Here is a 16345-nt window from a genome sequence, read left to right as displayed (position 1 = left end):
TTGAACATCCGACTCCTTGTTTCAGCTCAGGTTATAATCTCAGGGTCGTGGGATCCAGCCCTGCATTGGGCTCTGCACTCAATGCTGAGTCCGCTTGGGATTCTCTCTCCCTCTCCCTCTGCTCCTCCTGCTCATGCTCGCTCTCTTGCTCTCTCTCAAATAAATAAATCTTTTATAAATGAATAAATAAATAAAAGTACAACATTTGGGTTATTCTTTTTTTTTTTAAGTAGGCTCCACGCCAAATTCACAACCCTGAGATCAAGGCCTGAGCTGAAATTAAGAGTTGGACGCTTAAGCAACTGAGCCACCCAGGCTCCCCTGGGTTATTCTTAATAAAAAGGACATATTTATCAAAAAGTAATGACTTCATGTATCTATACATTAACCTCTGCATACTTTTAATATTGTATCTCTTATAATACTGAGAGATGGAACAGAACAAACAGTACTAGAAACAAACTAGAAGGATATACCCAAAAAAATGTTGATAGTGATTATCTTTGCAAGATGGATTTATAGGTGACTGCTATTGTCTTCTTTCTGCTTCTTCTGCATTTTTGGGCTGTTTCTTATTGTAAGAGAAAAAGATCACCAGAAAGATTCTGACTATGCAGAAAGAAATTTTTAATTAACTTCTTTAAAAATATTTTTATAAAAAGTGTCTAGGGGGCGCCTGTGTGGCTCAGTCGTTAAGCATCTGCCTTCAGCTCAGGTCATGATCCCAGGGTCCTGGGATCGAGCCCCACCTCAGGCTCTCTGCTCAGCAGGGAGCCTGCTTCTCCCTCTCCCACTCCCCCTGCTTGTGTTCCCTCTCTTGCTGTGTCTCTGTCAAATAAATAAATAAAATCTTAAAAAAAACCAACAAAACCAAACACGTGTCTAATTATCAATAAAGTACAATTCTACAAAGGAGATGCACTCACCAAATCAGGAATCTTTTCAGGGGGATGAAACATAGCCTTAATAAAAAGAATAACAGCTAATCCAGACGTACTCTGAATTGTCTGTAAGAGGTCATCTATTTGACAAAAAAGTAGAGAGCATGTATTAAATGACAACAGATACTTTGGTCCAGGGGAAAAAGTACATGGTGCAGGGTCAGACAGTCCTGGGTGCAATTTCTAGCACGACCACTTCCTAGGTTGAACAGACCCTGGGCAAGTTATTTAACCTCTCAGGCACCCAGCATTCTCTTCTGTAAAATGAGAAAATGTAACTCCTATTTGACAGTTATTATAAGGTTTAAATGCATAATTAACACAAAGTTTTTATGCCCAGCACATAAATGCTTCATAGATGTGATTCCTTCCTCTCTCCTCTAACCCCCACTCTCTCTTCCTCTCCCCCCAGCACATGTAGCAGCAATACCACTTGTCTCTCCTGCACTGATGCCGCGCCATCCCAACCCCCACATATATTACTTTTTTTTTTTATAAATGAAAAGTAACTATTTATTATTGGAGAGAAAAGTGTATACAAGAAAGTCTAGATTCTTTTTCCTCATGCACTACTTTTGTAATAAAGTTCCAGATATCAACTTTGAAGATATTTACAAGGGTACATTTTTCTTAGCATGGGACCATTTACTGTATGATGGACATTTCCTCAGAGAAATCATATATGGAAACGGAACATATTCTTATAGTTTACAAGAAGCTTAGAACATTGTGTTAACAGAAGATGATATATTTTACTGCAAAATATTATAAAAGTGATACAATTTTGTAGCCCATAAATGTTTAATTACTTGACTTGAACGGGAATGAAAAAAAAAAACCAGCAAGACAGGCCTGGCTTTTAAGACTTTTTATATTCAATTCGTTCTACGTTCACATAATCTCCAATTAGCTGATACACGTAAGTGACAACTGTAGAAGCCTGGATGTCCATTAACACAAATGAAGGAATAATATTTGTTTCCAAGGCATTATATGCTCCAGTGGCAGAACCTGGGTTAATGTAGAATTTATTTTCATGCTCAAATGCTTCAAATTTGTGTGTGTGTCCCGAGATAAGAATGTCCACATCAAACTGCCTCTGCAACAGGGCTAAGCTGGCCATATCTCCCCATGGAATAACTTGATGCTCATGGATCAAACCAATTTTGAACTGCCCAACAGTCACAACCTTCTGTTCTGGATAATTCAGATTCTCATCGAAGTCTCCTCTCACAGTATGAACATCACCGGCCAGAGCCTTGAGATAGTCGTAACTCTCTTTGGTGCAAAGGTTTCCAGTACAGAGAATGTGCTGAATCTTTCCTGGCACCAGCAGTTTTTTTAATTTAGCTGGCAAACTGTTGCACCAGTGTGGGATGTGCAGGTCTCCTAATACCAACATCAACATTCTGCCACTGGGCTCCGCTCAGTCACCACCACCGCCGCCGCCTTCTTCCTCGGGCTCTATATTACTTCTTCTTAACGTGATTTCAGAGCTTGTATAAAAAGCCTGCATCAGTGCTAACTGCAAACTTTGCTATTACTGGCACTGTACCCAATGTAACCAATCTTGGCTTGCTATTTCCTCCTTGTTTTCTATCAGCCTCTGTTTTGTGAGAAAGTTTCCTAAATATGGTGAATTATTCAACCTGGGCTAAGAATCATAAATACCTACCATAAACTACCTAATAAACATCCATTCTGTCCTTTATCCCTGCTAACAGAACTGTGGCTTTGACTGGCACATCCATGTACTCAGCCAAAGGCAGGATACTTGCTTCCTCTATCTTCCTTGCAACTAAAGGTAGCCATGAGCGTTCAGGCCAATGGGATGTAAGCAGGTACTTGGGTACTTTTGTTTTTCCTGATTAAAGGTAAGGATGCAACTGGCCTTCCTTCCTGCCTTACACACAGACATAATGTCTGGAGCTACAGCAGTCAAATGGCAACCATGAGGCAACAAATGTGGGCGTGAGATTCAACATGCTGAAGACAGCAGAGCAGAAAGGCAGAAATGTCTGGGTCCTGGCCCGCAAACAGCCATTCGGGATCACCTGCCTCTGAACTTCACGTTCTGTGGGAGCATAGGGAGGCACATTTGCTGAAGTCCCTGAAATTTAGTTTTCTGTTACCTGTAGCCAAACACTTGACTGATACGTGAAGCTTTAAAACCCTGGGGCAGAATGGCACTGGATGGCCCCATCAACCGCTCAAAAAAGAGGCTGCCTTGTATTAAAATCAGGTCTTCCCTACATTTCACCAGTCTTTTTTTTTTTTTTAAATAACAAAGTCTCTTTTAAAAAGCAAATATTCTCTGAAAAGATGTCTGTAAATTGTGTCTCAAACTAAATTTCCTTTCCTTTTAATAACTACCTGAGATCCTAGCCTAAATAAATAAATAAATAAATAAATAAATAAACTATCTGGACAAAATAGCTAGCACTTTCACTAGTTACCAGGATTCAAAACAAGTAAACAATGAGGTATTATTTTTTCCCCATTAGCCTAGCAAAACCAGAGTCAGTTACTGCTCTTTACAAACAAAAACTCTAAACCAATCCCAATAATCTTTTAGTAAGTTAATAATACTCATGCATGCATGACCATACAGAACATGAAGTAAAGGGTAAAAAGGTAATTAACTTTTTATAAATACTTATGTGTTCAGTGTCATTTTTTTGTTAACCTTACTGTAATATAATATTGACTGATATAGAAAACACCCAAAACAAGTGTACAGCTTAATGAATTATTTGAAGGTGAACACCCTTGTACCCAGTATCCAGGGTGAGAAATCGAACTCAGGCACCCAGACCAGAAGGCTTTTATGAAGAGAGACTTCCTCTTATTAACTATTTGGCTTCCCAGTAACATAGTTCATCTGGATAGAAGCAACATATGAGAGATATAGGGGGGACAATGACCACCCCACAAGGACCACTGTCGTTACTTGAAGAAATGCCTGCTGCTAAGGAGAAATGTATGGGTTACATTCACCTTTCCAGATCTTCCATTCAAATTTGGAAATCTCTTATCAAGAATTTTCTTTTGCCACTTAAAAGTCTGTAGCTTTTCAACACTAAGACTGTTAGGTTTTCTTCTTTACAATACACACATCCACATTTAGAAAAGTTCTTCAACATTAGCCCTTGCAGAATTGGCACATTTGAAAGAAAAAGCATTAAAACCTCATAATCTAGGGCCTTTCCCCATTTTAAGGGGCTGGGGGAGAAGAAGTTCTACATCTCAGCTACATATCAAACATTTCATACCATTATTAGCAAAAGCTGAATGACACTCAATTATAATCATCATTTTTATGGTTTTACACTTACCATCGCTTAAAAACTTGGTGAAAATACTCAGCAATCCACACATACTTTGCCATGTGGGAGAACCGGAAGTCTTCAAATGAATTCTCTGAAAGTCTTGTATTTTCTGCACTAACATCACTGAAACTCTAGTGCCTACCAACAAGTCATTCATCAACTGCGTTTGAACTATATGATTTCCAGCAAATTTTCTATAATGAAGAAAAGACGTTATTACAAAAGAAAAGTCACATAAAATTGTCCCCATTTCTATCTCTCTGCAAAAGAAACATTCCTCAAAGGGCCAAAATTCATTTTAGATTATACTAGACATTTATGCCTCTCTCTTCCATTCCCATAAACATTCCAATTATGGGGACATTTACTGCAAACTTTCAACCCTCTGATCTCAACATTTTCCTCCTTTTCAGCTAATGACTAACCTTACTTCACTTTTTTTAGAGTAAAAATAAAAGATCAAGAAAGAATGCCACAATTTCTTTTTCTTTCTTTCTTTAAGACTTTATCTATTTATCACAGAGAGAGAGAGCACACAAGCAAGGGGAGCGACAGAGGGAGAAGCAGGCTCCCGCTGAGCAGGGAGCCTGATGCAGGACTCGATCCCAGGACCCTGGGATCATGACCTGAGCCAAAGGCAGACACTTAACCGACTGAGCCACCCAGGTGTCCCAAGAATGCCACAATTTCTAAACTTGAACACTCTCTCAACCTTGATACGCTTTCTTCACTTGGCTTCCAAGACACCAGGCTCTCCTCCATTTTCTCCTACTTCACCATCACTCCTTCCTAGACACCTTGGCTAATTCATCCTCTTCTCCCCAACCTCTTTATGTTACAGCTCTCCACAGCTCAGTCTTTACTCTCCCTCTTTGGTCCAGCTACTTTGTTCCCTTGATGCTGATCTCATCTAGCTCATAAACTTTAAATTATAATCTATATATGCTGATAATTCCCAAATTTGTATCTCCAGCCTGAACATCTCTTGCTAATCCCAGACTTGTATATGCAACTTCCTACTCAATATCTTCACTTGGATGTCTAACAGACATCTCAAACTACATGAACTCATCTTCAACTCCAAACCTGCTCCACCTGTTGGGATCTCTACTCTACAAAAATTGTCATCACCCTTGACTTCCCTCTTCCCAACTCTATCTGTAAGAAAATCCTGTTGGCCCTACTTTCAAAATATATCCAGAATCAGACCAACTCCACTGCTACTCCTGGCTTAAGTCACTCTCATCTCTCCCTTGGATTACTGCAATGGCCTCCTAACTGGTCTCCCAGATTCTATCCTTGCCCCGCCCCCCCTCAGTCTATTCTCAACACAGCAGAAAATAGGAAGACTGGCTACAAGTCTGTTGCAGAGTAAGAACCAGCAAATAGCTGGCTTACCTCTAGAGAAGGTAAAACAACATGCACAGGTAAGGCAGGAACACCATATTGCAAACAAGAGAAGTAGGTAAATATATGAACAATGAATGCCAAATGCCATAACCTCAGCTTTCTTCACTCCCTCAGCAACCAGAATATTAAGCCAATGGTTTGATTCCATGGTGAATCTGTTACCCATGCAAAAAGACCTGATGATATTGATATCAGAGGTTTTCCAAAGAAATAGCCTAGCTAAACTAGTCTATAATAAAACCTGCAATCAACCCCACCCATATGCACAGATTCAAATCAACTCTCAGTGCCCGCATCCTTAAATATGAGCGCTTGGCCAAAAATCACCAGACTTCTGACAAAAGCTTCTAGCAACAAATATAGTGACTGAAAGCATCAAACAGAAAAAAAGCAACTTAAAAGAAATAGGACTATGTAAAGATAAGAAACTATAAAAAAAAATACTACACTAATATCCTCAGAAAGATAAGGTATTTCATATTTCATTCATAAAATAAGAACAGGATGCTATAAGTAAGGAACACTCAGGGAGAAAGGAGCTCATTCCCACATTCTCCTAAGAATTTATTTGATTTTTTAAATGAAATATCAAACCTCTAAAGAATAAATTTCAATAATCAGGTCTAATATTAACAGAGAGGGATGGAATGAAGCACATTATGGAACCTTTTTTTTTAATTTCCTTTGTACAAAGACAACACACAACCTCAAGTGTACAGGCACATACCCACAAGCATGCAAACACATAATACTTGCCTATTTTCTTCTGAGATTTCAATTAAACTCTTCTGCAGAAAATGAAGCACTGAAACAAAAAGAACACATAATGACAAAGCAGAACCTAAAACTGTAAACTTTAATGTCAGTATAAGAAAATATTTTAAGTTAGTGTTACCTATAATGATATCATGGTATAGAAGTAGAAATTTAAAAGGAAGGGGCATGATGTACCTTAGTAATCTGCAAGACTCTACCCATTGCCAAGAAAGTGAAAAAGAACCAGTTCTAAAATGACTCACACAAACAGTTACCCCCTCAGAATAAAATAAAATAACAGGACTTACCATTTTTAAGAAGATTATTAACTCCTGCTCTACCTATGGGGATAAAAAAATTAACACTGGTAAGGAGCCCCAGGACCAAAATTAACATCATTTAAAAACAATGATGTAATGATAGAAAAAATACTACACAAGAGCTGGCTTACCCAAGTCAAAGTTTTCCATACAAGAAGATATATTGTCAGTTACTTTCCTATAAGAATATAGATGAGTAGTATTCAATTCTTCCTGAAGACGAGAAGTAAAACTTTGTATAGCCTCAGTTAGAAAAAATTCAGGTAGGCCATCTAGTGAGCTAGAAAAAGAACCAAGTATTAAATATCTGACAACCATGTAGCAAGTGGATATATGAAGTGGGGAGGGAATCATACAAATGAGGGACTACTGAACTACACCTTCAAAATACAGCCAGAAAATTTTAACTTCATGCCATAATCGTTGGAACTCCTTACCTCCATCTTGTTCCCCCACCTCAATAGAGTAGCCAGAGTGATATTATAAAAACACCATGTCAGTCAGTCTTTTGCCTAAAATCATCCAACAATGTCCCTCTCAAATTAGATGCCATAGTGCTGACAATGATTTACAAGACTACACACTCTACCGCCACCATTATCTCTCCAGCCTCATCATCTTAATCCGCGTTCACTTAGCTCTAACTACATGGCCTCCCTTGTTGCGATGATATACCAAAGCCTTTGCTCTTGCTATTTACTCCATCTGACATGCTTCCCTCAAACAGACCCAATAACCATTCCCTCATCCCTTTCAGGTCAATCTCAAATATCACCTTATCAGTGACATTTGAGCAAAGACATCTGAAGTGACCTCCATAAACTGTAACCTTCACCTCGTCCTTGGTGCTGCCATCCCCCACTCACCATCTTATTTTTCTCCATAGCATCTATTTCATCTAATCCTAATCTACTATTTATTAGGATATTATATATCCTAGTTTATTTTGACTATTTTCAATTTTGGTCTTAGAATGTAACTTTCAGGGGTGCCTGGGTGGCTCAATTGGTCAAGTGTCCGATTCTTAATTTTGGCTCAGGTCATGATCTCAGGGTCACGGGGTCAAGCCCCGCACCAGGCTCTTCGTAGGGAGTCTGCTTGAGATTCTTTTTTTTTTTTTTTAAGATTTTATTTATTTATTTGACAGAGAGAGACACAGTGAGAGAGGGAACACAAGCAGGGGGAGTGGGGGAGGGAGAAGCAGGCTTCCCGCAGAGCAGGGAGCCTGATGCAGGGCTTGATCCCAGGATCCCGGGATCATGACCTGAGCCAAAGGCAGATGCTTAACGACTGAGCCACCCAGGCGCCCCTGTGCTTGAGATTCTCTCTCCCTCTCCCTCTGCCCCTCCTCCCCCCACCCCGCGCTCTCACTCTCTCTCTCAAATAAATAAATCTTAAAAAAAGAAAAATGTAACCTCTATTCTAAACTGTTTTATTCACTGTATCCTCAATGCCTAGAACACTTACTTGACATATAGTTAGATGGTCAATAAACATTTACTTAATAGATAAATTCAATTAGCGTCAATTTTACTTCAATTAATCTAAATGAAAACCAGCAAGTGTTCTTTAAAAAATTTGACTGAACAGTTCTAACACTCTTCTGGAAGAAAAAGAATTTAGAAATAGGAATAGTCTGAAAAAGAAAAGTCACCAGAGGGGTGACTTGCTCCAGCATACAATTAAACTACATTATCAAACTATAGTAAATAAAAGAGTGATGTTGGTGAGTAAACAAACAGACCCAAGTCTAAAACCAAATCTATGTTTATACAGAAACACAGAACATAATAAAATGGCATTCCACATACATAGGAAAGATGGACTATTCAAAAATTTGGGGATAGGTGGTTCCCCATTATGGAAAAGAAAACTAAATTGGATCTCTAACTTACACTCCACTCAAAACTTAGTTCCAGATGAAGTATTTTAAGAAAAGACAAGCAAGTAATTTTATGCGCTTTTATAGTAGAGAAAGCATCCATAAGGAAGGCATGAAACTCAGAAAACTATATAAAGAGAAATACTAGTGAGTTTGATTACCAAGAAAAATTTTGTAATTTTTATAAAGCAAACACACCACAAAGAAAGTTTAAAGACCAGTAATAAAACAAAGGAATATTTGGTACATAATCTATATATAGCCCTTATACCCATGCCTTTCTTTATTGGCATGGGTATAAGAGAGGCTAAAGGTGTGAGAGTATTGCTTCCCTGCTATTCTTACAAACAGGAGGGTATATGACCCAATCTTGACAACAAAAAGTGATAGGAAGTTTCCTGGGACATTCTGCAAAATGTTTTTTCTCTCCAATAAAAAGAGATAGAAAAGAAAAAATTTCCTTTTCTTTTTTTCTGGATGCTATCATGCCTGTATAAGGTGCCTGTAACTGCTACAGCCCCTTTGTAATTCTGAAAGAAGATATGGCCAACAAATGGGAGAAAAATGGAAAACATCAAGATCTTTAATGACATTGTTGACTACTTCCCAAAATCCTAGAACTGGCCAGTATCTGATCACTTGCTTTTTGACACATTAAATAAATTTACTTAAATAAGAAAAAGAAAGGACACTCTAACAAGGAAACATACAAAAGATATATAATCACAAATAGTAAAACTCCACATATTAAAAAATGTTCAATCTCACTAGTAATCTAGGAAATAAAAAGTAAAACCTAGTATTATTTTTTTACCCATTAGATTTTAAATGGTTTAAAGATTATCCAGTGTTTGAAAGATATGAAGACACTGGCACTCTCATTCACGTTAGCAGGAGTATCAACCGAAATAGCTTTGGGGGAGTACAGTTTAGCAATAGTTTTGGTCAAGAAATTCCACTTATAGGAATTTATCTCAGGGAAATACACATAACAGTCATATATGTAATTAAGAATATCACTGCATCATTGTTGGAATAATGAAAACAAAACAAACTAAATATCAGTGGAAAAGTAATTAAGTAATATGTAACGGAGTCCATAAAAATTTTGGTATATCCACATTATGGGAATATTTATAACTGTAGGAAAATATAAGGACTTCTGGTGGGAACATAAAATAGTGCAGACACTATGAAAAACAATATGGAGGTTCCTCGGGAAATTAAAAATAGAATTACCATATGATCCAGTAATCCCACTTCTGGGTATATATGCAGAAGAACTGAAAGCAGGATCTCAAAGAGATATTTACGGACGCATGTTCATAGCAGCACTGTTCACAACAGTGAAGGGGAGGAAGCAACCCAGATGTCTTATCAGCAGATGAATGAATGAATACAATGTGGTACATATGGACAATGGAATGTAATTCAGCCTTAAAAAGGACAAAAATCCTGCCACATGCTACCACATGGATGAGCCCTGAGAATATTATGCTAAGTAAAATAAGCCAATCCAAAAAAGATAAATACAAATATTCCACTTATATGAGGTAACTAAAGTAATCAAATTCATAGAAACAGAAAGTAGAATTGTGGTAGCCAGGGGCTAGGGAGAGGAAGAAATGGGGATTTACTGCTTAATATTTATAGAGTTTCAGTTTTACAAGATGAAGAAGCTCTGGACATCCACTGCACAACAATGTAAATATACTGAACACTCAAAAATGGTTAAGATGGCAAATTTTATGTTGTGTGTTTTTTCACACAATTAAAAAAAAAGATTAAGGACTATGCTGACATGAAAGTATCTCTAAGACATTCTTTAGTGAAAAAACAAGCTACAGAGCAATAAGTATAGTCCCATTTATGTAAAAAAATCAAAACTAAAATACAATATGATACACACACTAAACCCAAAGGAAAGGTCTAAAAACAGATACAAAAATGTTAAGTGATGACCTTTACTAAAAAAAGTAAGATAAGCCAGAAAGAGTGAAACAGAAGGCTCACTTATTTTGTTCACTTCTATATTGCTTGAAGTCTTTACATCAAGCATATATTCTGGTATTACCTGTGTAATTAAAAATAGGTTTAAACTAAGAGCAAATGGAGAAAACAGAGGAAAAAGAAACAGCAAGATGACAAATTAAACTTAACCAATAACTGCATTAATGTAAATGGACTAGACCAGGAGTCAGCAAACTACAACCTATAGCCGGTTTTATTAAGGGCTGTGACCTAAAAAGTCATTCAACATTTTTAAAAAGTTGACATAAGTAAACAAAGCAGAGACCATATAAATGAAATTGTTAGTGACGCATTTCAGTTCAGTTTTACCAAACCAGGAGAACTTTAAATACTGGTTACTTTTGGTCAAATTGAACATTTATAATACTTAACTTCCTTTCCTTTTTTCCCTTACCTTGCCAAGACCTTCTTCAAGGGATTCTTTACACTCAAAGAAAGATAAATGCCTGCTAAAATATCCAAACAACTTCGAATAGTGGGATCACATGCGCCATTTTTATCTGCCTTCTCCAATAAAGGCACAATCTATAATCCAAAAAATTCAATCATTGTAATTTTTTCTAATATCAAGTATATACAGCAAAGTAACACAGTTTCAAATACTCTTTAAAGTCTCAATTATAACGTGTAACATTTTCTACACTGCATTGTTATGGATACCAATTTAAACACCTATTTTAGTATTTTTTAATCTTTTTAAATCATATCCCCAAATCTCAGTTTACCCTCCAGACCCACCTCTATTAAGAATTAGACTTGTTAATGGCTTAAGGTATAGGAATTCTGTAGCACTACTGAAAAATCAATAATATATTTAATTGCTTTCTAAAAAAATTATGCAAGTTCAAATGGTAAATCCTAATACTGAAATACTAGTAAGGACAATCTTTACATTTTAAATTAACTTTTAAATGTATCTGCTAAAAAGTTGTAAGGATTCAAATTAATAGAAATAATTTCTTAAAATTTATGTCCACAAAAAAGGTATGCACAGTTGGCTCACTGTCCTATCTCTTTAGAGCTCCAATGGTGGCGGAGGCCTGAATATGGCTTCTACCAATACTCTGAATAAAATGAGATTATATAACGAACAGAAAAGGAAAAAAAAAAACCCTATTCTTTAATGATACATTGATATTAAATAATTGGGAGCCAAAAAGTGTCAGTTAATTTTAAACATCCAATCTTCAAGATGTATCCATGAATATCAATGTAGTCTTAACCAACTGAGCCACCCAGGCACCCTAGTATCAATGTAGTCTTACCTGTTTAACATAATGGATTTGTGACACTCCATCCGTGAGCTGTACACAATGTAACAGCAAAGAAGCTAGATTCTTTCCTTCCACATCAGCCAAAGCTAGATAACACACACACACAGATTTCTTTAAGGATTTAACAAAATGTATGGATAGAGTTTGCCTTTGCCTTTGTTATGCATTATGAAAAATCTAAGTATTTATAAACCAAAAAAAAAAAAGCAGGCAGAACTTAGTCTGAAGACAGAATTTTTAGGAAACCATTTTACATGCAAAACTGAATATAATGAACATGGAAAAATTAAATAGTAAGAGTTTGAACATCATGTGATAGTGAGTTTCAGAGATACAAATACTCTGCAACCCTGAAAAGAAGCAAACAAATTATGTCAGAAATCACTTACATCTCAAAGTTTCAAGGTCTTGATGGCAAATGGTCAGCGCAGTTACTTGCATTTCTTTCTTCTTCTTTACACCCATTTTAAATAGAATTAATAGCAGCCACTGCAAAAAAGAAGAGTTTAAAGCATTGTCGAATTCAGGATTTCTGAACCTCAGCACTCCTGGCATTTGGGACCAGATAATTTTTGCTATTGCGGTGTCATTCTATGCATTGTAGGATGTTTAACACGTGGATGAATAAACAAATGAATAAATTAACAAACACTGTCAGAAATGTATGCCTTTAACAACAGAAAAGTTTACTACCTGGTATGTATATTCCATATCTAAGTGACAAGCTGGTCCTGACACTAAGAACCTATGGCCTATCTGCAAAGTAAGAAATCGATACAGCGATGGAATGTGAAAAACCACTTAACAGAAAATGGTAATAAAAATGGACACAGGTATAATGGCAAGAAAAGGGAAGAATTTGAAAAGTGACATGCTTAGATCTAGGGTAATAATTGGGGATCACTTCCTAGGAGAGTGACCAATACACAAACTTAGGAAGGGATAGAGCCGGATAACTAGGGAGACTATTCTCTGGTGAACGGTGAGTAAGTTTACAGCAGGATTTGATCGTGGAACCCTCAAGACTACACAAAAAATGGTTCGGTGTTTATGCGTGCTCAACGGATGCCTAAACATTTGTCTTAATGAACTGGGCCTCCCCAATAGGGGAATATCTCGTCCCCACCCTACAACAACGATCCAGAAGTGGCCAGAAGATGCTCAGCAAGTTGTACTCCTAAATCCCACTGGCTGTTTCCCTTTTGACCGCTGCTTCACTCCCACCTACACCTTTCTGGCTGACTCCCACAAACATTCTCTGGGAAATTTCCGAACCACATGGAGTCCGGCGAGCCACAGGTGACCGAAAAAAGTGGCGAAAGTGCTGTCTCCGTGGAGACCTAAGCGACCGGAAATCGGTAGCAACCACCAAATTCTCGCGATAGCAAAGGACGAGAATTGGTGCGAATCGCCCAGCTGCCCTAGCAAAGTAGCGGAGCCGAACAGAGTCGCGCGGTAGCGCGGGTCTAGCAGACAGGACGCGTGGGAGCCAAACCTCGTGCCCGTGAGCGTCTACGAAGAGTCGCAGCCGTCTAGACGAGTACCGGAGCTGGTCTAGTTCTACGATGTCTCCAAGGCTCGCAACGTGGTCTGTTGACTACCGGGTCGGGGCGATGGGAAGGAGACAAGGGGACCTGGAACAGGAGTCATCGCGAGAATTGAGCGACTGAGCTCTTCCAATAAGGAGTTCGGAGCGGCGGTGATGTCACCGGGAGCGGGTGTTAGCGAGTGGATTTGGGTAGACTTTAAAAGTGTGTGGGGTGCTCAGCTTACAGCGCACGGTTGAACCCAGCCGCGTGCGAGCTTACCCGCTTCATTCCCCTTAGGGAAGTCTAGACCTGGAGTACCTGGGAAGCACCTTTGCCTCAATCCAAACATTCCACCCTTCTCCCACGCAGCTTACCCAGCGCAGAGAAGGGGAGAAAATTGCCTCCGGGCTGCGGGAACGAGCGACCGTAGAGCCTGCGAGATGGGGTCATTGGGGGCATTAAGCCGAAGCCACGCTAGGAGTTTTAACTAAAATAAACGCCGAAATGAACGAACGTATGCCCGAGTGCGTTTGTTCGTTCAGCAAATAGTTCATGAGCGCTAACTGTCCGAGCGTTGCCAGCCGGTGGCCTTGAAAGTTATCCCCCATTTGGGATATGTATTTTGCGCAGAAAATAAAAATCGTCAGATGATTCATTCCTTTAGAAAAATAAAATACCTAGGTGCCGAACACTACGCTAAGAGCTGAGACGTGGGGTGGGGTGGTGGGGAGGGTGGAAAGATCCGGACATAGTGGCTGGAGCCAAGTGAGTTAAGAGGGTAGGATGTAGGGAATGGGACAAGGGGAGTTAGATGATGTAAAGCCCGATTGCTCATTATAAGGACTTTTATTCTGACATGGGGAGTCATTTTGAGCAGAAGAGTAATAGGGTTATTTACATTTCAAAAGAATCACTGGAGATACTTTGTAGTGGAAGCTGGAAGACCAGTGAGTGAGGAAGCTATTCTTGTAAACTAGGCTAGCAAGATGCCCAGGGTGGTAGCAATGGAAAGAAAGTGTGAGGAATGGACAGGTTCTGGATTATGATCTGGAAGTAAGCTAACAGGTTTTTCTGAAGGAAAATATACGGGGTATGAAGAAAGAGGAGTCAAAGATGATCCCAAGATTTCTGGCTTAAGCAAGGGGGGAAGATAAAATTGCCATTTATAGTGATGGGGCAAAAATTTGGAGTGGAGGGGCGCCTGGGTGGCTCAGTTGGTTAAGCGACTGCCTTCGGCTCAGGTCATGATCCTGGAGTCCCGGGATCGAGTCCCACATCGGGCTCCCTGCTCAGCAGGGAGTCCGCTTCTCCCTCTGACCCTCTTCCCTCTCGTGCTCTCTATCTCTCATTCTCTCTCTGTCAAATAAATAAATAAAATCTTAAAAAAATTTAAAAATTTTGGAGTGGATTTGAATGGGTTTAAAACAGACTGGGAGAGGAAATGGCAAGATCAAGTAGAAACAGATCTAGTACTTCCATTATACAGGGTCAAATAAATGGAGCAGTAACTCTTTGGGAAGTAGAGGCAATGAAGGTTTGGGTTTTAAAGATTCGAATAGTAACATGTTTAGAGAAGATATCTTTTTGTTTTTGTAAGCACCTGGCCCTACCAGCTTGAAACCACTTTAAATTCTCTGCTTGAGGTTTTCTAGAACACCATAAATTTGGGCCATGAACTTTTTTTTAAGTAGCTATTTATTTTATTTGTAAAAATGCATTCAAGGGAATTTTTAAAGAATCTGTAATCCTTAGTATATAAAAGTGTAAAAACACTTAAATGACATCTTACTGTAAAAGTGGACTACATAAAATCATGAAAAATAATCAATATATCCATGTTTTGTTCAGTATAGTTTAGCTCTGGAAATATGTACCTGTTGAAGCAGCATTTTCCCCTCAATTAGGGAATGGATTTTTTAATACTTATTTAATGACACATTTTCATACATAATGATTTTAGAATCTTTGACATTTGGAAGGACATTTGAATAATTAAAATTTGATCTCTGAAAATCACAAAAAAGGACTTTAATTGCCTACTCATTTAATACTTGTTCATAAAAGTCTCTATACAAGCCAAACTTCGTACTGATCCAGCGTAAGTTTCTCCTGTAAGTATTGTTTTGCATAACCGAAAAGCATGGTATAGTCTGTCAGTTTTATAGTCCCATAACCTCCTAAAAAAAATACAGGATGTGGTAATCTGCCAGCAATACATGATGATTTACATAATTAAAGAATCCCTCATAAAAAAGCCTTATTTCATAGTTTCATGTCTAAGATGAAGTCCAAGGGCGCCTGGGTGGATCAGTCGGTTAAGCGACTGCCTTTGGCTCAGGTCATGGTCTCAGGGTCCTGGGATCGAGCCCCGCATCGGGCTCCCTGCTCGGCAGAGAGTCTACTTCTGTCTACTTCTCCCTCTCCCTCTACCTGCTGTTTTGCCTGCTTGTGCTCTCTCTGTCAAATAAATAAATAAAATCTTAAAATAAATGAAGTCCAAAAGCATATACTAGAGCTATGAATATGAACATTGTGTCATTTTTTAAATATAAGATGAAATTTTGTTACTTGTTAATAAATTTATTTGTTAAATATGTTGGCCCCCCCAGTCAGTGAAAAGAAAGCAAAGTTCTTGTTATTTATCTTGCTGCATAATAAATTAACCCCAAAACTTAATGTATTAAAACACTACATTTTTACTCTCTCACAGTTCCTATGGGTCGGAAATTTAGCAGCCTTGTATGTGGCTGAGTGCTTTTGGCCAGGAGTCTCTCATGAGCCTGCAGTCATTGGAATATCTGGCTGAGGTGGGAGGAACCACTTCCAAGATGGCTTAACCCAGAGGCTCTGGTTGTTGACAAGAGGCCTCAATT

The 16345-nt window shown here is 38.4% G+C and overlaps 2 protein-coding genes across 14 annotated transcripts in view; both read right to left on the bottom strand.

The window, feature by feature from the left end:
- THADA (THADA armadillo repeat containing) overlaps positions 1-13873 on the bottom strand; it is a 324153-nt gene extending 310280 nt beyond the window's left edge. For 10 of the 13 annotated variants that reach the window (XM_027621847.2, XM_027621842.2, XM_027621841.2 and 7 more), the window contains exons 1-9: positions 13172-13281; positions 12333-12432; positions 11935-12029; positions 11064-11194; positions 6888-7036; positions 6745-6777; positions 6437-6485; positions 4277-4464; positions 927-1021 (exon numbers count right to left, since the gene is read on the bottom strand). In XM_027621847.2, coding sequence (XP_027477648.1) covers positions 927-1021; positions 4277-4464; positions 6437-6485; positions 6745-6777; positions 6888-7036; positions 11064-11194; positions 11935-12029; positions 12333-12432; positions 13172-13198 — 867 coding nt within the window. In that variant the 5' untranslated portion in view covers positions 13199-13281. The other 3 variants (XM_027621844.2, XM_027621846.2, XM_027621843.2) reach the window with 3 other exon arrangements.
- LOC113937503 (vacuolar protein sorting-associated protein 29-like) lies at positions 1436-2402 on the bottom strand. The gene has a single exon (XM_035728865.1). It carries the CDS (start codon positions 2347-2349, stop codon positions 1801-1803), a length of 549 nt encoding a protein of 182 aa, XP_035584758.1. The 5' UTR covers positions 2350-2402; the 3' UTR covers positions 1436-1800.
- Positions 13874-16345: the final 2472 nt, after the last annotated feature.

This window comes from Zalophus californianus, chromosome 8, assembly GCF_009762305.2.
Source record: "Zalophus californianus isolate mZalCal1 chromosome 8, mZalCal1.pri.v2, whole genome shotgun sequence".
Classification (NCBI taxonomy): domain Eukaryota; kingdom Metazoa; phylum Chordata; class Mammalia; order Carnivora; family Otariidae; genus Zalophus; species Zalophus californianus.
The sequence above is the reverse complement of the archived record's forward strand: the minus strand, read 5'-3'. Positions and strand labels throughout refer to the sequence as shown.